The sequence below is a fragment of the Dunckerocampus dactyliophorus genome, chromosome 8 (assembly GCF_027744805.1).
Source record: "Dunckerocampus dactyliophorus isolate RoL2022-P2 chromosome 8, RoL_Ddac_1.1, whole genome shotgun sequence".
Lineage (NCBI taxonomy): Eukaryota > Metazoa > Chordata > Actinopteri > Syngnathiformes > Syngnathidae > Dunckerocampus > Dunckerocampus dactyliophorus.
The window spans coordinates 28,739,932-28,766,500 of NC_072826.1; the positions used below are offsets into that span (position 1 = coordinate 28,739,932).

The following is a 26,569-nucleotide window of genomic DNA, read 5'->3' on the forward strand; positions in this document are numbered from 1 at the left end:
CAACCCGCGTACATCATATTAGTCAGGGATTCCACAAGGCCAGGAACAGAGGCCAGATTGGGAGAATCAGGTTATTGCAGGAAGCGTTTTACCCAGCACACATCCTAAGGACCAGGTCCAGACATAAACCAGGACGGGACGCATTGCCATGGGAACAAAGCCAGAAGGGAAGACCCCGCCTGTCCAAGTGTGGCAAGGACTGTATCTGTTGCCTCGAACGTGAGGAAGTCCGACCATCGTCATACGTGTCAGAGGGAAAATAAAGCATATCTCTTCAGGAAGGAAGGAAACTTTCCTCTTGCTTCAGGCAAGCTTTTATTTATAACGTGGCAGCAAAACACAGCAGTTGAGCATTTTATTAGCATGGCTAGCCCTTCTCACTTCCGCCTTGCTTACCCCGCCCCCGCCACATCCCCAATGCCAAAGGCCACATAACCCCCCCCTTGTCATAGCTGTCTCAGGCAATGCCTGTAACATAAAGTTACCAGTTTTTTCTCGTAAATTTAGGACTTATTCTCGTAATATTTTATTATTTTAATACTCGGTTGTAACAGGCGTTGCCTGAGACAGCTATGAAAAGGGGGTGAGGGAAGTATGTGACCTTTGGCCTTGGGCAAAGGTAATATTATGACTTTTTTCTGGTTAATTTCTGAGTTTTATTCTTGAAAATCAACAACTGGGTACGCACTCCCATAAATGATGAACACTGTCCAAAAAGAAAAAGAGCTAGTTATGCGCAAGCGGCGGAAGAATATGTAGGAAGGACGTCACTTTCACTCATTTGAACTGAACCTTTTCCCTTCATGATGTGTCCCAGGCTTGAAGCACACTCTTCCGTGACAAGTGAAGGGAAATTAGACATCGTAAAAAGCTCCGAAAAAGTGGAGAAACGTTCTAAACATTGCAACCATCGCGAAGCAGGAGGATGGTGTCTCTGAACATGTGAAAGGATCTGGTTCTATGAAAGTGTAGTGGTGTCTGTCATAAGTGAGATGTCCTCCTCTCAATAAACCTGTCTCTCCCTCCCTTGCAACGCCCCTTCCAAGTGCCCAAGACAACCTTCATCAGTTCATCTTAGAGTGTATTTTATATGTCCTTCATGTGTTCCGTGTACAGAGTGAGTGACGTAGGCGTTCATTTACTCTAATTTAGGTTCCAACTTAGGCTAACATTGTCGTCATAGAAACAGAAGTCGTACGTCGACCTGCACTAAGTTTGTTCCTGCAGACTTCCATGACACCCATAGTCCAAAGGCATTGCTGTAACCCAGCCCGCTGTGCTGTCCCAGACCCGCTACTTAGCATGCCTGCTGTGGTATTTATAGACTCATGCATCCTCGCGCCCACAGGCAATTTTTGCGTCGTCATTGCGCACAAAAGACCCAAGTGGAATAGCCGTCCTTAGAATGAAAAACAGAGCGCAGTGTGTGTTATTGAACTATACGTCACACCGACAGGGCGTCATCTTTTGTTTTTGTAAAAAAAAAGAAACAGAGTGAAGCGGGAGGCGGTAGCATTGGCCTCATGATTGAAGGTAGTGTCCGTGCAGCGCTGCAGTCATCATGGATGTCAGCGGTAATCAGGGTGACATCTCCACTGGCTCACATTCACATTTCACCTCCACTCCCCTCTTGCTTACGCTTTTATTTCTTTCATACTTGCTTGCAACATGTCTAAACAAATGAGGACGAAGCAGAGCTTATTTCATTCTACCCTGTCTCCTGTTACTGATCATTCATTTTCACTATGTTGACATACTTTATTGCACTACAGTAGTGCCTCGTTTATGGCGGTTAATTGGTTCAACACCCAAACGTGATAAATGAATTTCTTGATAAATGGAATATTTGCATAGTTATGGCATAGAAAACCCTATTTATGATCTTCTAAATGAGTTTTTGTACATTATTATAGCCATCTAGACAAGAAATAACACCCATATAGTCAACTTTACATTTGTTTTACCCAAACTAGTAGATATAATAAGAGTAAATAAACCATTTAAGACAGTCTACCTTGCAGGGGAGCATAATGGGTGGCAGACAGGAAGTGACGTCAGTGGCTCAGAGTTGAGTTTTAGCCACAACAGTAACCTGTGTTGTTGTTATTATTATGATTATTATTATGTTTTTATTAGGGGTGTAACGATTCATCTACTACATCGACGTACTGATTTATATTCCTATGATCCAACTACATCGATCTGTGTACGGCAAGTTGCCATTCCGGACGACATATATCGATTTATTTCACAGTCACACTGGTTGAATTTTTGGATAAAAATTTACTGACTCAATTTAAGGTTACTGAATCGTTTCGGATCGTACCGCTCTAAATGAACCAATATCGTCCTTGAATCGTATCGGCAACCGTGAATCATGATACGGATTGAATCGTTATTAAAACGAATCGTTACACCCCTAGTTTTTATTATTGAGCCTGTTGTGAGATCATTTAAACATGCAATAAAAGCCTGTTGTTTCGGATCAAGTTTGGTGCTGATCTCACCAAACAATTACTGACACCTAGTGACCAATGTTGAAGACTACATGCACAAGTTGAATGGTGGTTGTAATGACTTTTTATGGTTGAAAATGGTTAATTTGGGGAACAAAATTTGTACAGTTTGCTTAAATATACATGTTTATATGTCTGGTCCTCAAATATGCATATGTCACAGTCAACCAAGAAACAGCGACAGAGTGAGTGAGCGATGTTCCAACTGCGATGCAGTTATTATTTATGCCTGATATGTCTTATTTTCTCCTACAGTAGAAATAATAAGATAAAGTAAGACATATCGGGCATAAATAAGACTCACGCTCACACATGTTGCTGTAAAGGAAGTGACGTCGGGGGTTCAGAGTTGAGTTTTAGCTTGCGTGGGTTACCGCCGCAACAGTAGCCCGTGTTAAGGATTATTGTGCCCGTTGTGAGACCATTGAAACTGCAATAAAAACCTGTTTTACAGTAACATTACTGACACCCAGTGACCAGTGTACAATACTACATATCATCGCAACGTCTTTGAATGCATCTTCCGAATGCCTGATATTTGTATTTTGCTTCAGTTAGCCATTTGTATGCTTGAAAATGCTTCATTTAATATATTTTTATGACTAATAATAGGCCGTATTCAACCACCAAACAACATGATTTATTAATAAATATAATTTAGAAAAACCACCATGGAGCGCAAAGTGGCAAGGGATTACTGTTGAACTTTTTCATGAGTATTATTACCTTTCTTTGCCGATTGGCTGTGAAAAATCACCAAATAACGCCAAATAATGCCTTACAAAAGCCTGCACAAACGTGACATTAGACAGATGTGTGTGGTTGTCTCTGTTTAGCAAAAGCACACAAATACCATTCACTAAATACACATTGTTTTATGAATTAGCTCTAAAACAGATGCAGACAGTGTTATAAAATCATGATTGGATGACTAAAAATATCAAATGAGCTTCTTGTTATGGGTTTTCCTGGAAGTTTAAAAACTCAAACCAAAGTCTGTCCGTGTCCTTCATTCGCCTGCAAATAAACGAGCTCCCTGAAATACTGTATTCAGACATTTATTCAACACATGTATCACCTTCATGAACTATCGGAGAGAAGTTGTCTTTGGTTCTTCGTATTGCACAAAGGATAAAGGGAGAGACGTTCACACCAGTACATTAAAAATGCATCTACCGCTCTACAGATCGTCAAACGCATTTCAAACACTGAAATGCACAACTATGAGGTTAGTATGATATATTTACCCAAGTCCATTCTTTTTTATAAAATATCTTAAAAATATAAATGATTTTCCTTTCCTTGTACAATAAACTGGTGGGTTTTTTTTGTAATATCCTCCTGAATCCACAATGTCAGTGGTGTATATCCAGCTAAAGAGTGATGATTTGATACGTTTTGTGGCTACATTGGGGACAACCATACGGTAGCCAACGGGGGCAAACGCAGAAATGATCCAAGGCCAAAAACACACATTAAAAATGTGAAACTTGACCCAAAGTGGTGTTTTCTGTCATTTTTGGGTCCTGCTGGGAACCCCCCCCCCATGAGGGTGTGAAAGGTATCGTCCACCTACCGGACCAGAAAAGTGCAGTTGAAGTGCCATGAAAAAATGGCAAAAGTTGGCTGATCGGAAAGTGCCGTATTCTGTCTTTTTTGGGTCCTGCTGGGACCCCACCCCGTGAGGGTGTAAGAGGTTTCCCCCCACCTCCAGGACCAGAAAAGTGAAGTTGAAGTAACATTTTTTAAAATTTGTTTCGCAACAGGCATGGACTTTCCAAAAATGCCAGAAGTCGACTAATCAGAAAGTGGTGTTTTTTGTCATTTTTGGGTCCTGCCGGTACCCCACCCCATGAGGGTGTAAGAGGTTTCCCCTCACCTCATGGAGCAGAAAAATTAAGTTGAAGCAAACTTTTTAGAAAATGTGTTTCGTGACAGGTGCAGACCTGGAAAAAAAAAGTGCCAAAAGTCGACCCATCGGAAATGTGGTATTTTCAACCATTTTTAGGTGCTGCAAAACCACTGCAAAACAAAAATGCTGCACATGCCAAAAATGCACACAAACCCCCAAAACAACTGCATGGGAGAGATGCTGCAAGTTTACAGAATAAAACTGAAGTAGCCAGGCTACCACACCTGGGGGATTTCCGTCTTTAAAGACTGAGGACATAATATTTTACAGTATTATGGAGCTATCGAAGTGTTTAATAAAGATGTAAAGGAAATTGTTATGTGCTGTGTAGGCCTGGACCCTAGATGCAAAGGAGTGAAGCCGAAAAACATTTACTAGTCTCTTTAATGAGACTCACAAAAAGTACAACAAAGCCAACAAAGGAGAGAGTAGCTGACACCGGCTGATCTTTGTCTCGAGCTGGCAAAAGGCATTATGAAAACATACTGTTATAAGCAAAGTAAAGCAGCGAGCCAGGCTAGCCAAAAAGTGGAAGAAGTCTGTGCGAGCGTGTATGGAAGATAGTCTCCCAGCAACAAAAATCGTTTTTAAGGAGCTAGACAACGCAAAACCTATTTGTCTTAAGGTGTTTTGGGATCATTTCTGTGTTTGGCGCATGTGGACACTGCTGTGTGTTTGCTCCCGTCGCACACCGTACAACCATCTCTGGCCTGGACTATACACCCACGTGCAATAAGACTATTTCTTTTCCTCTATGGTAAGGTGCTCTTTCTGGGGGAAACCGGCGGATGCAGCAGCCTCACAGTGTCTCTCTGCATGCGCAGTACAACATAAGAACACACACACTCCTGGACTTCACACTGATAACACGACAACAGATCATTATTGCACACATTCATACAGCATGTACTGCATCTGCTCAACCTATACAGACATCAAATTACAGACCAGGTCAACCAAGGCCAGTTTTGAAGAATTTAGACAAAGTGTTGTGGAGTAATGACACAATTAAACCTTGTAACACTTCATCGGGATACTGCAGATCCCCCCTACAACATAGCATCATTGTCCAATGAAAAACATGTACTGTGTCGCCAAATGTTGTGCTTTTTATCCAAAACATAAAGAAAATTCTTTTTCTGGACACAATTACATGCAGTTAACCCCCAAAGTATTCATACCCTGGCCAAAAAGTTATTTTTGTATCCCTTGTGAACTTCGCAAAAGACCATAACAAGTTGTATCCCATCCATCCATCGTCTACACAGAGAAGCCCAGACTTCCCTCTGCCCGGCTACTTCATCCAGCTTCTCCTGGCGGATCCCAAGACGTTCCCAGGCCAGTTGAGAGACATAGTCTCTCCAACGAGGCCTCCTATTGGTCATACGTGCCCTGAACACCTCCCCAGGGAAGCGACCAGATGCCCAAGATACCTCATCTGGATCCTCTCAGTGCGGAGGAGCAGTGGTTCTAATCAGAGTTTCTCCCAGATGACGGGATCACAAAACACATGTGGACTGGTTGGGCATACTCTCATGTGCCCTCAAGGACCCTGCCAAGGGTGTAAAGTTGGTCCACAAGTTGTATTAATGGAAAGTATTCTGCATTCTCATCATTTTTGTCTCTTTCTTCTGTCATTTCCAACTAAAAGATACCAACTTAGCAAATAAAAGTACACTAACTCCATATTTGGTTTTCATGATCATCATGGTTCATGTCATGGTTCTTTCCCAGAAAAGGGTGGAGTGCCATCTCCAGATGAGCTGAGCTGAGATCCTGCCCCAAGTGAAGGAGTTTAAGTACCTCGGGGTCTTGTTCACAGGTGAGGGATGGATGGAACGCGACATCGACAGGCGAATTGGTGCGGACTCTGCATCGGTCGACTGTGGTGAAGAGAGAGCTGACCCGAAAGGCAAAGCTCTCAATTTATCGGTCATCTACGTTCCTACCCTCACCTACGGTCATGAGCTTTAGGTAGTGAATGAAAGGACTAGATTTCGGGTACGAGCAGCCGAAATGAGTTTTCTCCATAGGGTGACTGGGCTCTCCCTCTGAGATAAACATCAGAAACTCTGAGTAGAACCGCTGCTCCTTCGTATTGAGAAGAGCCAGATGAGGTGGCCCGGGCATCTGGTGAGGATGCCTCCCGGGCGCTTCTCTGGGGAGGTGTTCAGGGCATGGTAGACTAGTAGAGGGGAGACCCAGGACACACTGGAGAGACTATGTCTCTCAACTGGCCTCTGCATCCACTGGGAGCAACTGGGTGAAGTGGCTGGGGCCAGGGAAGTCTGTGCTTCCCTGCTTAGGCTGCTGTCCCCGCGACCCGACCTCGGATAAGCGGTAGAAGATGGATGGATGGAACTCCATATTTGCCAAGGATATGAAAGATTTTGGGTTAAACTGTTCACACTACAATAGTTTCATGTCACGTTTCAATGCCCTCTGGTTTGCCCTTTGTTTGTTTTTTTAACTAATACCCCGCAACCTCCCACAAAAATAGGCTTTTGTCTGTAAAAGTCCTTCAGTGAGGTGGTAACTATTAGATAAAAATCTGGGCTACAACAACAGTAATAATAGTAGTGGTTTTGAACATGAGAATTTAGTAGAAAATCGTACAAAATGTGATTCATCGTATTGGGTTCCAACTGGCTAATCAATATGTTATGGTTTTATGATCACTCTTTGAAAATGCACAAAATATGACCAGAAAAATGCAACACAATATATACAATTGAATTATGTCTTGAACGATTAAAAATAGTACAATAAAGTCAATAATAGGAGTATGTGACAAAATGCGAACAAATTAGGACACCCCATTAGCGGCACCCCCTATGGGTTGTGGTCAAATGCTTTGGAAGACATGCTAGCATACATGTCATGAAGATATCCTCACAGTTTTGTAATCCTTAAACAAATGACCAATGACTGATGGACAATTACTTGCCAAGTCCCGCCCCTGCACATGTTTTGCTTGATGGCGGCCATGTTTTTCAACCAGTCTCGCTCAAATTTGACACACGTGTGCTTGCCGGTCCCCTGAAGGTGTGTACCAAATTTGGCAGTGATTTGACGCAACACCCGAAAGTTACAGTGGGGGTTTTGTGCGAGAATTATAGCAATTTGAAGGCTAAAAGCAACGATAGCGATATTTCCTGTCTTGTTTTATATAGTAAATTCAATGAAGAACTACAGTAAGAAGAGTTGAAGTGTAATATTTAGAATTGTTAACTGGGTTTGAAATGGCCTATAATGGCAGAAAATACACTAGTGGAAATGAGCTAGCTTACCATTTTGGAGAAACCATGTCCTGGGATTACCACAGCGTATTAGGGCCACATTGAAAAATAAAATCAAAGATTTTGAGAATGAAGTCATAAATGTACGAGAAAAAACGTGATATTACGAAAATAAAGTCCTACATTTGCGAGAAAAAAAACTGCTAACTTGGACAGCTATGAAAATGAAAGACTTATGTAGCATTGGCCTTGGGCATGTGGAAGGGGCGGGGTAAGGAAGGAGGAAGTGAGGAGGGCTAATCTAAATGCTAAATGCTCAACTGCTGTGTTTTGCTGCCACGTTATAAATAAAAGCTTGCCTGAAGCAAGAGGAAAGTTTCCTTCCTTCCTGAAGAGCTATGATCTGTTTTCCCTCTGATACGTATGACACCATCACACCTCATACTGTATTACCCCTTTATTCTCGTAATATTACCACTTTATTCTCGTAATATTACCACTTTATTCTCGTAATATTACCACTTTATTCTCGTAATATTACCACTTTTTTTTCCTGTAAATGTACGACTTTTTACATGTACATGTGTCCATGGTGTATCCCGCCCGTCGCCCGAAGTCAGCTGGGATAGGCTCCAGCATGCCCCCGCGACCCAAAAGAGGAGAAGTGGTATAGAAAATGGATGGGTGGATGGATGTATGACATTATTATTGTAATTTTACGACTTTATTCTCGTAATATTGTGACTTTTTCTCGTAAATTTACGACTTTATTGTCGTAATATTACACCTTTTTCCTCGGAAATTTACGACTTTTTTCTCGGAAATGTAAGACTTTTTTTCTCAGAAATTTATGACGTTATTCTCGTAATATTACCACTTTTTTGTCGTAAATTTACCACTTTATTCTGGTAAATTTAATACTTTTTTTTCCAGAAATTTACAACTTTATTCTCGTAGATTTCCAACTTTATTCTCCAAAGCTCAGATTTTTTTTTTTCAATGTGGCCCTAATACACCGTCATATGGGACACTCGCATAACAACCACTCCAAAATGTTTCTTGTACCTCCCTTTGGGACAGTCAAGCACAAAGCTGTATAGGGTCCATTTTAGGACATGTAACGTGTTTAAAGTGGTCTCTTATGGCTTCATGACAGAGCATTTAGGACAGGGGTGTCCAAACGTGTTTCCAGCGAGGACCACATAATGAAAAATCAAAAGATGCAACTTTGCCACTTTGATATTTTGTAAAGATATGCTAAAAAGTTCTATATATATTTCAATAAAAAACTGCATCTCAGCTTTGTGCTAAAGGTGGAAAAGCCCATTATTACTTTCAACTTTTTTTTCACCATTTTTCCTGTTGTTTTTTTCCAAAATATTGCAACTTTCTTCTTTCCACAATCTTTATAAATTGTCTTTATTTCCATAATATTTTTATTTTATTTCCGTAATATAACATTTTCTAGGGATGCTCTGATTGATCGGCCCGCTGGCAAGTTATCTGCCAAGCTTCTGGTCTTTGGACTCCAAAATAGTTTTCAAAGACAAATAGTTGACATCTCTAATAGTGATGAAAGTTGGACCCCCTGCAACCTGCTCACTCAATTTATTCTGTTCATTTTGTTATCTTGAGTAAAAAAATTATTATTGAACAGTTTATTTCCCGTGTATTTGTATAAGTACAAAACCTGCATCAAATTAAATTCGGGTTTGTGTCAAATAGTACAAAAATTGTTTCACACAAATAAAGGCAAAAAAAACAACAATGTGCCCAAATGTTTATTTTTTAATCACTACCTACTGTATTTGCCAGGGGCGCTTGGGATTGTCTAATGGCGCCCCTGACCAATACCACTCATCGTAAATACACCGAAAAGTGTACAGTTAATCCATATGATCGGTATCAGCCGATCTCACTGATGGTCGATCGGTATCGGAATTGGCAGCATACAACCCTGATCAGAGCATCCCTACTTTTTCCGCAACCTAAACTTTTTTAAAAACTATATATTGTTTCTTTAATATTTCAACTCTACGCTACTAAAATGACATTAGTAGCATAGAGTTTAGAGAATTAGTTTATTCTTGTAAAGTTGCTACTTTTTTCCTCGTTAGATTACGTCTTTTTTTCACTGTTAATATTGCGACTTTATTCTGGTAAAATTACAGCTGTTTTTTTCCATCTCTGTTGTTGTTTACATTTGCCAACTATTTCAACTTCCTTCTTGAGAATGTTCCTCTCGTTATTACGACTTTATTCCCGTAATGTTTTCCGCAACCTAATTTCCCCGAAAATGACCATTTATCACGTCTTTTTTCGTTAGTAATTCGACTCTATGCCACTAAAACTATGTTATTTTTCAAAAATTCTGATTTTTTGTTCTCTTAATATTTTGACTTCATTCTTTCAAAATTACTACAGATTTTCCCATTTTTGCCATTGTTTTTTATTTTGTGTGTTTTCTTGTTAAATTACATCTTTAGAATGTGCCATGGGCCAATAAAAAAGAGCCGCAGGCCGCTAATGGCCCCCACGGTGCACTTTGGACACGCTGATTTAGGATGATGGGTTAAGGATTTTGGGCGATCGCTTTAAAGTAAGTCGTTTTAAAGTAAGATCTAAACTGTCAGTCTCCTACTATTTACAGTGCATTTTGTACAAAATCCTACTAAATCCTCATAAAACCGTTAGAACCTCTGGTGGAATTTATGTCGAACACAAAAACCTTTGCAGTCATCCAGAAGTCAATCCTTCAAATGCAGTAAAGTTTAGGATGTGTTGTTTCTTCGAGGTCTCTGTGCTTCGCGTGTGTCCTCACTTGTTAAACGTTTTGGAATGGCTCATGTCTCCCTGAAGCAGCCGTCCCTCCTGAGCCACGTGGTTCTCCTGCCCGTCCAGCGGCATCGTGCTGTTCCCCAGCTTCCGCTGGAGGCCCTCCATGTGGTTTGCCCCCCGGTGGCCAAATCTGGGACTGATTCTTCCCAGGAGTCTCTGCGCCGGGCTGATTGTCGATCCGTCGTGCAGGTGCTCCTCCTCGTCCGTGTCGGCGTCGATGAACTTGTTGATGGAAGCGTCGTGGAATGTGAAGATGTTCGGTGGTAAATTCTCCGGACTCTTGCTGGGCGTCCTGCTGCTTGCAGTCGTGTAGACCGACACCTCTGGACTCTGCAGTGAGGAACCATCTGAGAGGACCCCCGTCCCTGAATACCTACTAGCCCTCACCGAGTGGGCCTTGAGTGGATTGCTACAACGCAGACCCATGGGGCTCTGTCCTGTCAGGGGTGTCGCGCTGTCCTCATTGTCATTCTCCAAGGTGGGCTCCAGACTTGGATTGGTGCTGACCCTCAGGGGATTATTGCAGTGGGAGAAGCGAGAGCTCTCAGGGAAGTCGGTGGCGCAGCTGATGAAGCTGTCGATGCTGGACATGTTCCTCACGTCCGTCACGGCTGCCATCTCAAATTCAGCTCTCTGCCTCCCAGCTTTAGGCTTGTCCTTGCCGTTGAGGTCCGGCTGCGACTGGGTCTTGGCCATTTTGTCGTACATCTCCTCCAGTGTCTGAGCGCTGAGATGCTGAGGGTTGCTTGCAGGTTTCGCCTGCTCCTGGTGGCTTGATTCCAGGTTCTGCTTGCTGGGGCTCGCTTCAGACTGGGGTTGAGGCTTCCCTTTCTGCGGCGAATGAGTCACGTGGTTGACTTGCACCTTTTTCCCGGCTTCCGTTTTCTCCACCATGATGTCCATCAGATCCACACTGCGTCCAAAGGTGTCCTTCATGTTCATGGAGATGATGCTGCCGTTTCTCTTTGCCCTCTCTAGGGCTTCCCTCCTTTTGATGGCTTTCTCCTGCCTCTTTTGTTCTTTGTAGAACTCAGAGAAGTTGTTGACGATGATGGGGATGGGCAGGGCGATCACCAGCACCCCAGCGATGCAGCACAACCCCCCTACGATCTTTCCCAGCAGGGTTTTGGGATAAATATCTCCATAGCCTACGGTGGTCATTGTAATGGTAGCCCACCAGAAGGACGCTGGGATGCTTTTAAACTTGGTGTCCTCCTCATCCTTTTCGGCGAAGAACACAAGACTGGAGAAGATCATGATACCCATGGCCAGGAAAAGGATAAGCAGTCCCAACTCGTTGTAGCTCCTGCGGAGGGTGAAGCCCAGAGACTGAAGACCCGTGGAGTGACGAGCCAGCTTCAAAATACGCAGGATCCGCATGATCCTGAAAATCTGAACCACACGTCGGACATTCTGGAATTGCAGCACGCTCTTGTTGGACTCCGTCAGGAAGATGGTGACGTAATAGGGCAGGATGGCCAGCAGGTCGATGATGTTCAGCGGACCCTTAAAGAACTTCCACTTGTTGGGTGAGGAGAGGAAGCGCAGCAGGTACTCCATGGTGAACCAGGCGATGCAGATGGCCTCCACGTGGGCCAGCTGGGGGTTATCTGTGGGATGACCAAACTCATCTGTGTACTGCAGCTCTGGAAGCGTGTTGAGGGACAAGGCGATGGTGGACAACACGATGAAGAGGATGGAGATGATCGCCAGGATCTGGAAGTAAACAGGAAACAATCGTGTCATTTATCTTAATTAGTAGGCCTGCATACAGTAAGTCCCAAGGTTGTTCATGATGTTCTAACGGTGCTGTGTGTCCCTCGAGCCTGTTTAAGAACACCAAACCTGAGAAGACTCTAGAACTCCCTCACTTGTTTGCTTGTTAAGAAGGAAAAACCTCCTTTCTCGTGGACATGATGCCGTCTTACTGGACGTTTATCATGTCAGAAAATGACACTTTCCCCAGGGGTCGGTTTTCTGAATTTTTTTCAAGTCCGCACCTGTCGCTAAATGTCATTTTGTCAGCCACAGTTTGGGCACCCCTGATGTAGAAGAACGTCTTAAACATATACACGTATCTAAAAGAGTTACAAGTGTATGATAGGACCCCTGTAACTAAAATAAGTCTTTCTGTGTCCGTGTGGAAAAAGCATATTTCAAGTCTGGTGGAAAAGTTGGGTTAAAAATGCAGCATTTCCGCCGCTAGCCGCCATCTGTGTTGTGTTGAGCTTGTCCTTGTCAGAACCTTGAACCAGTGCTTGGCAGCGCAAGTCTCCATTTTGAAAGCCAAATTCATCAAAGCCACAGTACCGTGTGCCGCGTCCTACACGTAACGTCCCTCAAATACGAAGTGCAACGCAGGGGCCCTCTACGGAAATACGTGTGCTTGAAATTCCACTAAAATATCCATCAAAGTTGTGATGGCATTTAAAAAAATAAAGGTTAATAGTTCATGACCTATTTAATGTTTCCTTCCAAAGCGTTGATTCAAGCTCTTTCACCAGAAATAAGGTCAAAGCTAATGTGCTCTCTTGGGCACATTTATATTTATTTTTGCTGCTCAGCACAGGAAAGCACTCAAGGACAGAGGTGAGCAGCCAGAATTTGATATTATACTGATTTATATTCTAATCAAGCAGTATTTCACTGTAATTGGAGCAGAAACATGAAATCATAATAATAGTTTATGGGGGGGTTATTTTGTTGACCAGCTGGGTTGATTTGGGTCCTCCTTTGTTGTGTTATTGCTGCTGTACCATTGTGCCCCGTGGCGGATATTTCTCAAAGCGTAGTATTTTAGCGTGTTTTTCGGTTAACGTAAAAAATGTAGGCCAAAATTTTGCCGGTTAGCATACAAAATGTCACAAAATGTCCTCATGGCTTCTATGAAGGAAACTTAGCTTGAACCGGAGGTCGGCTACGCAGCCCGTCTGTGACGTCATCAGCGGTAGACTCTCAAAAATGTCATCACAAAACACGTTTTTTATAGTTTTACATGTTCTGTTGCCGCAGTGCTGTGCGACATACTTGCTAACACACAGGTAAACATTTTCCCTTCGTGGTAGCGTGAGCGTTAAGGAGACCTTTGAGACGGCTTGTAATGATCTAATCTGCTGAGCACAATAGGGTCTGGTCATGGTGGCAGGGGTTAAGACGGGGGGGTAATATGTGCCTCTCCCATTAGTCCTGTCCTCAGTCTCGAGTGTGAAATCCAGCGCAAGGTCAATGTAGAGGCTACGTCCCAGGATTATTCCCGCTCATAAGCGTTCATAAGCTTTAATTAATCTTGACAGGTGACTGCTAGCACACCCACTTTGGCCTTTGCGGGGAGAGCAAAGTGGGAAAAGACTTGCCGAAAAGGCATCAGTGACTCAAATGGCCATTAAAGGGCCAGGGCGACATTTGAACTGTAACAGGACGTTCCCTGAAATAGCCCGGCCTTGGCTCCCCAGAGAGGCCAGTGATGGATGAAAAGGCTCGAGGTTGACTCATTAGTGGTCGCCACTAAATCATCACACCACAGGGACTAAAACATGTGACATATGTATTAACACCATCCTGAAAGGTGACAGGCCGCACTAGAAGCCATCACTTTCTCCACAAAATGTCAGTCCAGAGAAAGTAGAAAAAGTCCAGGAGGCTGGAAATGGGAAAGAATACACAGCACGTCTGCGCACACAGCTGATGAATCACACTAAATGCAAACAACAGCGTTGAAACGGAGCCCAGGCGTGTTGTTGTGTGCAAAGAACGAGCCAAGCATAACCGGCGCCACCCACCCGCCTCCTTATCTCCACCTGAACATATTTTGTCTTTGATTCACCTTTTCCATTCCCACCGCCTCGTCTCTCCAGGCTGGTCGCAGAGATTATAGAGATGTGATCACACCAGCGTGGTGCGGAGGGAGAACACACTCATCGTGGTGACAGATCTTGTGACAAAGCGGGAATGAGGCACTCCCTGATCTTTGCAACAGCACACTTGTGAAGTTTGACAACATGACGTGTGTGATGGCAGGCTCTCCATCAGCCAGTAGAACTGCATTACATCATGCCCGATGAAGATAGAAAAGATGCGCAAAATATTCAAACCCATAACCCCACCCCTAACCCCTGTGAAACAGAGTGGTTTGTCACCCCTAATCCTGACACCCAACCCTAATCCCGAACCCCTAACCCAATCCCCATCTCCCAAAACCTAACCGCTATCAAACACAGTGGCTTGTTACCCCTCATCCTGACACCCAACCCTAGCCTCAAACACCTAACCCCACCTAACCCCAACTCAAACACCCTAACCCCACCCATAACACAGTGAACACAGTGGCTTGTTACCCTTCATCCTGACAACCAACCCTAACCCTGACACCCGACCCCAACTGTAACCCTAACCCCAAAGGACAATGGTTAAAGGGGGGACTAATTTTTTTTCTCTGTCTGTGTGTGTGTGACGTTGTTTCAAAGGCACACGCTGTACAAATGGGTAAATTCTTAACACAAACTAGCCCAATTTTCGGATGAAAAAGGGGAGGGTGTCTGGAATTGGTCATTTTGTATTAATTGGAGGGAAGGAATAATCCTAAACCTAACTTTTAACCCTAACCCTAACCTAACACTGACCCCTAACCCGTACCCTTAACTCTAGCCCAACCCCTGTCCAATACATCCTAATCCCAAACCTGATTCTTAACCCTGATTCCACCCTAAAACCTAACCCTAACTTTAACCCTTGTTCCGCATCCCGACTCTGACCCCACCCTGAAGTGTGGAGTGTTTATGCAGAGTGTGCATACACACTAATCCAATGTTGAACAGGCCTACTGTCTTGTGTTACTTCATTACTTGTAATGATGATTGCTGTCGTCATGGCGACAGGCCGCCTCTCTTCCTGTTTGCATAAACTTGGATGTGGTTAAGACTTCTGGTACTTGTCCACATCTGGCCAAAACGCCAACACTGATAACAAATTACAAACACGCATCAACGTTCCCTCCCGCGCTCATTTATCCGCATGGAGCCTCGCCTTGCCTTGCCTCGCTTCGCCTCGGCCGCCACGCAGAGTGAATATTTAATATCCTGCTGTCCTGGAAATGGTGTTCTCTTTGCTTTCATTACACAGGCGTGATGGAAAGAGAGATGGACAAGGAAGGAGAGGACACCGGCAAGGGTGAAGCCTCCAATCAGAATGCTTGGCAGCCATTGGAGATAATGGACGATGCATGTAAAGTACGTAAAAACGTTCAACAGGAACACGTCCGTTTTTACAAGACAAAATGTCGTTCTTATTGGAACCCCAATCATTAGACAAAGTATTTGAGATAATTAGATGCATAACTCTATTAAGGGTATTTGGGCCATGCTAAAAATAGCACAAAAAATGATATTAAATTAAAGTTATAAAAAAGTAAAGTAAAAATAAAAATCCAAATAAAATCTTATGGGAATATAGTTTTATGGGAATTTTGTGAGAAATTTTAAAATCATTTATTATATTTAAATATAGTATGTATTTATTGTTTATATATTACATTTGTGACATTATGAGCATCTCAATGAAATATTACAGCAAAAACACATACTTTGGAATATTATGAGAATCTTTTTCTTAAAATATGTATATGAACTTGTAATTTAATGAGAGTAATGATGTAATATTATGCAAATGTATTTATTTTGTATATGAACTTGTAATTTAATGAGAGTGATGATGTAATATTATGCAAATGTATTTATTTTGTATATGAACTTGTAATTTAATGAGAGTAATGTTGTAATATTTTGGGAATCATTTTATTTATATGAACTTTTAATTTAATACGAATAATGTAATATTACGAACATATTTTCTATTTAGTTTTCTTGTACGAACTCGCTGTTTAATGAGCGTAATGTAATATCAGGAGAATATTGTACTTGTAATTTAAGGAAAGTAATGTAATATTATGCCAATCTTTTTTTGTTGTTGTTTAAATATGAACTTTTCACGTGAGTAATGTTGTAACGTGACAAGAATCTTTTATTTTAATTCTTTTCATATCAACTTGTAATTCAATAAGACTAATATAATATTACTATAGTATTATTTTATTATTTTTAGTTGTTTATATGAACTTGTAATTTCATGAGCGTAAGACAGGGTTCCCTCGTTTATCGCGGGGGATAGGTTCCCAAAATAACCCACAATGTGTATAAAAAATAGCCAACTGTATTTTTCTACAATTATTGTACATGTTTTAAGGCTGCAAAATCTCTCACCGTACACTTTATACACTTTTGTCAGACAGGCATTAACAGTTTACCACACTTCGCTCTTGTTTAAACACTCTCAAAGGTCAAATTTCCTCTGAATTTTAATGATCAACTTACGAGATCGCATACAAGAAATGAAGTGACTCACGCGTATTCACTCCTCTGATCGTGGCGCCGTTTGGCTGTAGCGCTTTTGTATCCTTGTTAAAACATATTCCTCCTCCTCGTCCTCCATGACCTGAGGATTCATTTACAGTATTGCAGGCGTAACTTCTGCCTTCACTCGGCATGTATGATCGCTAGCTAGCGTAAATACAATAACAGACACGTGCAACAGAGCACCGACAGATCACTCCAATACACCACAAGGACGCAGGACAAAATGCACGTTCATACGCTGTTTAAAAAAAAGGGCAAAAACGCACTTTAAAAAATCTGCAAAAGTGCGAATCTGCGAAATGTGAACCGTGATGTAGCGAGGGACCACTGTATAATATTACTATAGTAGTATTTTAATGTTTTAATTAATGTTTTAATTACAACTTGTAATTTAATGAGAGTAATATGTTACTATATTATTATTTTTTAGCTTTTTAGATTAACTCGTAATTTCATGAGAGTAAGGTGATATTTTGACAATCTTGTAAAAAAAAATGTATATAAACTTTTGATTTAATGAGAGTAATATAATATCACTATGTTATTATTTTTACTTTTTTATCTCAGCTGGAATACAAAAGTAAATTCCTAAGTGGAAATCAAGTAATGGTGGTGATTTAGGCGGCTGTGTCTTTGAGTGCAGCTGAGACGAGGCCAAGGAGGAGTGCTAAAAAGATGACGTGCGCGCACCAAAAAACAACACGCTGACATTTGGCGCCGAGGGATGACGACCCGTTTGAACAGAGACAAGTCTCATTGTTGTTTGGTCTTTTGGGTTTTCCTTTGCGTCAGGCGGCGTGAGGTGCTGATTCACGTCTGGCTCGGAGTCGCACTTTGCACAACATGCGCTGAATCAATGGAAGGATTAAATCACCTAGCGACTCGCCCACTTTATTTTCATGTCGAGTGCGAGGCGGCGTGTCTAATCCTCTTATTGCGCCACGTCTTCCCGGCCTTTGCCAATAAACGTTTTCTTCCGTCTTTCACTGATGCTTGACCTTCCTCCTACAGGGAAGGCTGCAGGGTCGAGTGGGAGTTCCCCCGGTGGAATACCCTGTCTGGGATTTTTGTTTTGTTTTGTTTTGTTTTATTTCAGGCTGCAGTGGGAAGCACAGATGGAATTATACTACCTGCACACAAAGGCCATGACTTGCAATATGAACACACCTTTCTCATAGCACTCTTATGCTATCATTGTAAATATAACAATGACGTCTGCTGCATTAATTCCACAAGGACCGAATCGCTCGATCTGTTCAACGGCCCAAATGTATCAAATTTAAAACCGCTATTGCAATAATCAGTCACTCCAGGTTTGTGCGAGCGACAGGACGAAAAGCTCAAAGTAGGTCACCGTTATCATCAAATTGGCGTCATAACCCCTCCTCTGTTGTTTGCCAACACCTTTTTCTAGTGCGTGTCTGTGAGTGACAGGACAAAAAGCTCTGATTTGGGGAGGAGTTGTTTGGCCGCACCTGCTGGTTTTGAAATATTTCTTTTCCCCTGAAAAAAAAAAAGTCAGAAAAAAACAAGCCATCTTATATTTGGGGTCTAGAGATATTATATATTTAGAGATATTATATTTATTAGATATTATATATACTATATTTTTTATATTTATTTATTATTCATCATATATCAAATATATACAATATATTTATTACTGCTTTTTAAATTAATTATTCATTTTTATTTATTATGTATTGATTTATTTATTTATAGTAAATATTTTCTTTAACAAAAAGGGCATAAAAATGTAGAAAAAGACATTTCAAAAACCCCTCACACATTGTTTGATGTTGTTTAAAAGATTTGATGGAGTGACAGGGTAAAAAAAAAAATGATATGCGTGTTTTTTACATGATTTTTTTTTAAATATTTGACCGTTTTGGAACCGATAGGGTACTTTATTTGTGTAACTTTATTTGAAATGGGCCTCAAGGGTTGAACTGCTGTGAAAACAAACACAGTGGAACATTTAAAGCAGAAAGCTGCTGAACTCATACAGTTTTCAAGTCAAATATGTCGCTAAAGTATTATAAAGTATGATAAAGTACAAAATATTTTTTATTTTTTCCATTAAAAAAAGGAAGTTGGCTACTTTTTTCTTAATTTTTGAACCCTGCGACTTACACAGCGGTGCGGCTGATTGATGGCTAAATTCTAATCTCGTGCCATCTCCTTTACTTCAGAAATACTACTAATTGATGAAATACTTTGCCGGTCACGAGGAGGTCATTATATATAACCGGGGCGGACCTACCATCAGGCAAACACAGGCAATTGTCTGTGGCCCCAAACGTCTCATAAAAACTGATTATTGATTTTTTTTCCATCAATTTTAAAGTACATGCTACTGTTTTAGCATTAATTCACGAGCTGAAAACTTCATCAAAATGTTTACCGTAATCTTTCATCAGTGTTTTGACCGCTGCCCCTTCCTTCGCATGCAACGGACTATTCCGTGTTATCGTGCGTGTCCGGAAGACGGGAGCGAAGCAAGCAGACCTGTTGCCGCAGAGTTACCCCGGTGGAGGCGAAGACGAGTGGAAAACAGTTTCTTAAAATCAAAAATACCAAAAGTGTCAACCTTTTTTACAGTCACAATTTATATACGGGGGGTATATAAACATGGCTATGTAACTAGCAACTTAAGCTGAGAGATAACTGTAACAGATTTTGAAAGCAGGAAAAAAAGTGGCCTAAACTACATACTCACATTTTGTAAAAATGTGAAAAAAAGGATGTGGAGGGCCTCCAATGACGAGCTTTGCCTTGGGCCCCCAATGACTAAATATGGCCCTGTATATAACAGTATAACAACATAACAGTCTGACTCATGCTATCATCTTGCAAAGAACACTTCACTAACAACACTAAATTCATCACACAGCAACTTAACACCCCAAAGGGGTACCTGACAAATATATAAAAATGTCCCAATATGAGGTTAAAATGAAAACTGCCTAACATTTTAAAGTGTTCCCATAAGGCATTGCATCTGAGCAATGCATTCATTGGGGCGCTGCAATGATGTCAGCCTTCCTCTGGCCTTTGGGCTCCCGGTCCTCTGGCTCCCTGTGGTGGACAGAGGCAGCATTGCAGCGCCACCCACCATTTTCTATGCTCCGCCAAAGAAATGGTTTTCTCAAACTTTCAAATTTCCATTTTTTGAATGTTTCTATATTTCTGAAGTATAACGTTTGAGTGTTAAGTTGCTGTGTGATGAGTTTAATGTTGTTTGTAAAATGAAAACGTGAAACTGTTATATTGAGTAATGACCTCCTGCCATTTCCAATGGGCTGTCGTGAGTTCTTTCATTGCTCATGATTGGCTCCTGTCAAATAAAGAGCTGACTGGTCCTCAGGACTCGTGCGCGCCATTTTATGACGCGGACATGTACGGCTTATACACCACAATTTACGGTATTTGGAGATTTCTTCATGTAGACCAACATATTTTATTTTTTAAATGTCTTTTTGATTTATTATATATTGAGAATATTTAAAAATATATTAATAAATATATATTTATTAATTCATGTACCTCATTTTATTCAAACAAACGTGATGGAACATTTAAGCAGAAAGCTTTAAAGCTTTAGTTTAGTTTAAAGCTTAAGTTTTCAAATAAAATACGTCACTAAAGTATTAAGTATTCTAAAGTACAAAAATATTTTGTGTTTTTTCCATTAAAAAAACAGGGTTTCCTTACAGTAAACAAAAGGGCAGACAAATATTTTAAAAAAAAATTTAAACTGCATTTGTGGTAAAGATTTAATGGCGTCAAAGTAAAGAAAAAAAAGATTTGTTACATTTTTATTAGACTTTTGTTGGATCATTTGAGGACCTAAGGGTAAAATGTGTCACTTTATTCTAAATGGGCCTTTAAAGCAAACATGATGGGACATTTACAGCAAAATGCTCCTAAAGACGTGCTAAAAGACGTGGTAAAATAGGTCGCTAACGTCGCACAAAACGTTGTCAAAACGTTCCTTTTGGTGAAAGTCAAATCAGACTGCTTCATTGTTTTTACCGCAGACGAAAAGTAAAGTCATTTATTCATGCAAACCAACAGGTGGTGCCACATCATCTGTCCCCAAACCAATCGGTGCTTTTCTTCCTGCCGCTCACAGAGACCCTCCACTGGAAAAACAAGTGTGTCAAAGACGGTTAGAAAGCAACGGAGAAGGAGTTACAGTATGACGCTAATTTCGACATAATAGTCAGTGAAGCGCACTCAGGGCACACTCGCACTCATGGATGTGACCGCTTCTTCTTCGGCATCATTTCACCTTGGAGGGCCCGCCGACTATGTCCCACCTTAATGGGGGGAGTTGCGGGAACACCTATGGGGCGTTTGTGTGCTCCTGCGCTGAGATGATGGATGACTGTGCTGCTGGATGCATGTGCAACACACCATGCACACTATGTGTCCTCTTAAAAGTGTGAAGGTGGTGTTAAAATCATGTGTGTGTGTGTGTGTGTGAGAGAGCGAGAGAGAGAGAAAGGTGTCAGGTTACTGTATGTGTGTGTGGGATGTTATCATCCCAGAATACTCTGCTCGAAAAAAGGACATGAGAGGTGAGAAAAAAGTGTCATTTCGTTTATAGAAAGAATGACAACACCCATCTTTTAAGTCTTCTACTCTTGAACCGCTGCACACAAAAAGCTGAAAATGTGGTTGTTACTGAAAATGAAGGTTGTTACTGGTGCCGAGTGCAGTCCAATAATCATCAGATGCCCTCTGCCAGAGAAGGATTTTAGGAAGAAAAAACATCTTGTCTCCTTCAAGGCCACAAAATGGCTTGTTTGGAGCACCAAACATGGCACATTGAAAGGTGGAAGAAAGTTTTATTTTCCCTTGACGGTCCTGATGGCTTCCAATGTTACCAGCATGACAAGGAGATCCCACCTGAGACAGTGGAGGGGGCGCCACCATGATCCTCCAATGGAACAATGGAGCTTCAGGTTGTGCAGGGGCGTCAAACGGCAGACAGCTATGTGGAGATGTTGCAGGGGGCATCCCTCATGACTGAAGGCCCTCGTCTGTGTGGTAATGACTGGCTTTTTCAAAAGGACAACGATGCACTTCACAAAGGACTTCTTCCAGAGGAATAAGATCACTCTTTTGCACCATCCTGCTTGTTCCCCTCATCTAAATCCAATGGAGAACATTTGGGGATGGATGGCAAGGGAAGTTTACAAAAATGGACATGAGTTCCAGACAGTGGATGCCCTCCATGAAGCCATCTTCACCACCTGGAGCAACATTCCCACTAGCGTCCTGGAAACACTGGCATCAAGCACACCCAAAGCCATTTTTCACCTCATGAACAAGAATGGCACAGCTACTCATTACTCACTTCTTTTTAATACATTTTATTTCTATTTTACGGAGGGTTGGGGATTTTTGAGCTATGATCTTAAACTTTTCAGCCTACTTCACTTTAATGCTTGTTTGCAATAAATTGCTTACTCAAAGTCATTTTTTTTGTTTTTTTGCATGTTGAAGCTCGTCTCACCACCAAATTTGGTGCACACCTTAAGGGGACGGACTAGCACACGGGTGTAAAATTTGAGCAAGATTGCTTGAAAGACACGGCCCCTGTCAAGCGAAACGGGCAGGACTTAGCAATGTGTGTACTCAGCGGACACAACATTAGGTACAGCCGCACGACACATTCCCATTCCTCGTTGTTGCTTCGAGGGTCTTTGCTCAGCCTGCAAGCGACAGCAGTGTTGGACACCAGGGGAGCACAAGCGATGAATCACCGTTAAATCTGTCAAAATTGAGCATTTGGCTGCATTGTCCTTTGTGAAATCATCGCCTATTCATTTTTTTAAAATTGCGCTCAGTTTTGTTTATGAAGCCCCGAACGACAACAGCAGGACCGACAAATCTCACACGAGCTAAACGGGAAGACGCCTGGAGCACAAGATGAGTCAGGATGAGAGGGGGAGCCATCTGCCCCGGATTTCTACCGTGGCTCGGGTGACTCGGCGTTCACTTGGTGGGAACGGTGACTTAAGTCCCGCCTTCTTGCACGTATGTCAATCATTCGTTATTGCTCCCTCGCCGTATCACCTTTTTTAAGAAGTTAACAAATGATGGCTGTTTGGTGGTAGACTTTGGTCTGTTATTAAAACATATGTCAATACAAGTGATATGTAGTATTGTGGCCACTAGGTGGCAGTAATGACACAAAACATAGAGACATTAACTTACATTACATTTCCTTAACACTGCATGAGCTCATGAAATCACCCATGGCATGTCACACATGTCCTCCCATTCCGTGTGGAAGTGGTAAGTTTTTGACTTCTTAAAGGAAAATTGCACTTATTTTGGAATTTTGCCCATCCACAATCCTTATGTGAGACATGAACACACGTCTTTCTTTTCTGTGCGTTCTAAAGATATAAAAACAGATAAAAAGAGACAGCTCATTAATGCATGTAATGGGACATACCTACTGTATGCTGCCAAGAAAACCCGCTATTAAAACACCTCCAAAAAGCTCCAACAAGGTTTTAGCTCCAATGTGTAGCGTTGCCTTTCACTAGTGGCCTGAGGCATTGTGAGCGAGTGTGTTGTGAAGCTAGTTGCTAGCCGGCTAGTAGCCAGCTAGTGTGGTGGGGCGAGGTGTCACTACGCCAGTAAAGTAGTTCTTGGGCGTAACAATGTTGATAGTAACAATAATAATAATAACAATGTCGCTGTACCTTGGTTTATATGCAGGTCACATGATGTAAATGGAGCGTTTTTTGCGCTTTTTGGAGGTTTTTTCAGAAGGCTTCATGAGCAGACTAGGTGTGTCCCATTACGTGCATTCTTAGCTGCCTCTTTTTATCTGTTTTTATATCTTTAGAAGGCATGGAAAAGAGAAAGACGTGTGTTCATGTCTCACAAAAGGATTGTAGATGATGGGCAAAATGCCAAAAAAGTGCACTTTTCTTCCACCTTCTTCGTCAATAATTTTTGAACACTTTATTTTCCTAATATGAATATATTCAGACTTGATACCCATAATATACCGTTTTACTATAAAAATAGTGCGTTCACGGCAGCAACTAATTTATTTCATTAATTACGTTACATTTAGCGTAATTAACGCACGCGCCTCATGGCACGCCACATCTCACTGTTATGACGACAGACGGCGGCACAGAGTCGCTCCCCACAGAGTCACACAAGAGTGTGATGCTCTTTTATAACTTTAATCTGACCTGAACACATCAACAGCAGCGCAATTCCAACAAGTGTATGTTCTCCAACTCACAAACGCGTCTCGGAACGACATTTCCTCGTTGTCACTGGACAGACTGCGAGATGCATTCACGGACACTCCGAGGAGTACGACAACGTCTTTATTATGTGTCTAAAAACTGAAAGACAAAGAAAAACAATAAGTGGATATTCTTGTCACATAACTCTAAATGCGGAAGTACAATTTGCTGCATTTAGGTGTGCTCGGAAATCCCAGGAAATAGACTCAAAATGTGACTTCGGCTTAAATGGTGTAGTGTGTTTGAACCCCTCATTGTGATTCAAACGTTCTGGTACTATTAAAGAAACTAGTGTAAGGTAAATAGATTTTTAAGACAAGTGTGGCATCTTTTAGCATCTTTTGATTGAAATTGCCAGTTGATTTGGATCTGTTAATACATTTAATTATAGATAATCAATTTATTTTTCTTTCAATAAAATACAGTAAAAATAGGTATATTTTAGACATCGTTACAAATGTTGATTAATCATGATTAATTCACTTGGAACCTGTGATTAATCTGATTAAAAATTTGAATCGTTTGACAGCAGTTCTTTTTCCCCCCAACCTAATTTCCCAAAAATGACAACTTTATTATTTGTTTTGTTCCTCATAACATCATGACTTAAAAAAAACAACTATTTTTTTCTTTAATATTTCAACTCTTTACTACTTACAGTATGTAGGCTGCTCCATAAGTTGTGTTGGCAACGGACACTGATGACCAATCAGACAGTTCGCCACTAAACTGTAAACGTTAGTAACTCAGCTCCACGAGGTCAGGTCTTCATCCTAATTGGTACACGTGATGAAGATGACACCTGGAAGCTCTGCATTGGTCGCTTCCTGAACTCGTATCAGTGCCACCCAGTTATCACTGATAAGATGTTACTTTCATGAGCCTTTAGAACTGCTTTCTTGTCGCAAAGGCATATAAACCCCCCTCCCGCCACCCCCACATATGGTCATGCTAAGTGTGGGTGTGCTGATGCGTTGATTGCACAGGAGGCGGGGAGGGGGAGGAACAAATGGGTTTTGGATGCACAACTAATTTGTTAGTCCATCAGTTGCAGCTTGGAGCAGATTAGAAGTGATGAAGATTACGTCAGACAACAAAGTTCATGACCCCAGAGAGAGAGAGCGAGAGAGAGAGATTCCAGAGAACGATTGATTGGGTTTTGTAACATCAGACGCTGTGCTGTTGTTTGCTTTTATTGTTAATGGAGCGCGGCTATGTTCACTGGTGTGAAGCGGCGTTAGCCCCCTTCCTGATTTCTTGTTTTGTTTTGGCATGTTTGTCACACTTAAAGTTTTCAGATGATCAAATGTAAATATTAGTCAATGACAACACAACTCAACACAAAATGCACTTTTTAAATGAAACATTTTGTTATTAACGGACAAAAACAATCCAAACCTACATGGTCCTGTGTAAAAAAGGGGATTGGCCCCTAAAGCTAATAAGTGGTTGGGCCCCCCTTAGCAGCAACAACTGCAATCAAGCGTTTGCCATAACTTGCAATGAGTCTCTTACAGCGCTGGGGAGGAATGTTGGCTCGCTCATCTTTGCAGAATTGTTGTCATTCAGCCACATTGGATGCTTTTCCAGCATTAAGCGCCTTTTTAAGGTCATGCCACAGCATCTCAATAGGATTCAGGTCAGGACTTGGACTAGGCCACTCCAAAGTCTTCATCCATTCAGAGGTGGACTTGCTGGTGTGTTTTGGATCATTGTCCTGCTGCAGCCTTAATGTTCTTTTTGTCCAGCGGTGGTTTTGGTCTTGGAACTCTGCCAGGCTTTTTTTGTGCCCAGTGTCTTTCTTATGGTGGAGTCATGAACTCTGACCTTAAATGAGGCAAGTGAGGCCTGCAGTTCTTTGGATGTTGTTGTGGGGTCTTTTGTGACCTCTTGGATGAGTCGTCGCTGCTCTCTTGGGGTCATTTTGGTCGGCCGGCCACTCTTGGGAAGGTTCACCACTGTTCCATGTTTTGGCCATTTGTGGATAATGGCTCTCACTGTTGTTTGCTGGAGTCCCAAAGCTTTAGAAATGGCTTTTTAACCTTTTCCACACTCAGTTAAGAGGTAATCACTTTTTCATACAGGACCATGTTTTTTTCTCCCTTAATAATAAAAAGTTTCATTTAAAAACTACATTTTGTGTTGAGTTGTGTTGTCATTGACTAATATTTTAATTAGTTTGATGATCTGAAACATTTAAGTGTGACAAACATGCACAAAAATAAGAAATCGGGAAGGGGGCAAACACTTGTTCACACCAGCGTGCATGGCTCACATCATCGCTTGAAGCTTGAGGCCTGGAAGAAGATCTAGAAAGATCTGGTGTCTTAGCTGACGACTAATTAACGTCCATTCAATTTGCCGTGTC

General features: G+C 41.6%; 1 protein-coding gene across 2 annotated transcripts in view; it reads right to left on the reverse strand.

The window, feature by feature from the left end:
• Positions 1–444: 444 nt before the first annotated feature.
• LOC129186359 (potassium voltage-gated channel subfamily B member 1-like) overlaps positions 445–26,569 on the reverse strand; it is a 70,725-nt gene continuing 44,600 nt past the window's right edge. For both annotated transcript variants that reach the window (XM_054784560.1, XM_054784559.1), the window contains exon 3: positions 445–12,221. In XM_054784560.1, the coding sequence (XP_054640535.1) occupies positions 10,485–12,221 (1,737 nt within the window). In that variant the 3' untranslated portion in view covers positions 445–10,484. The remainder of the gene's footprint in view (positions 12,222–26,569) is intronic.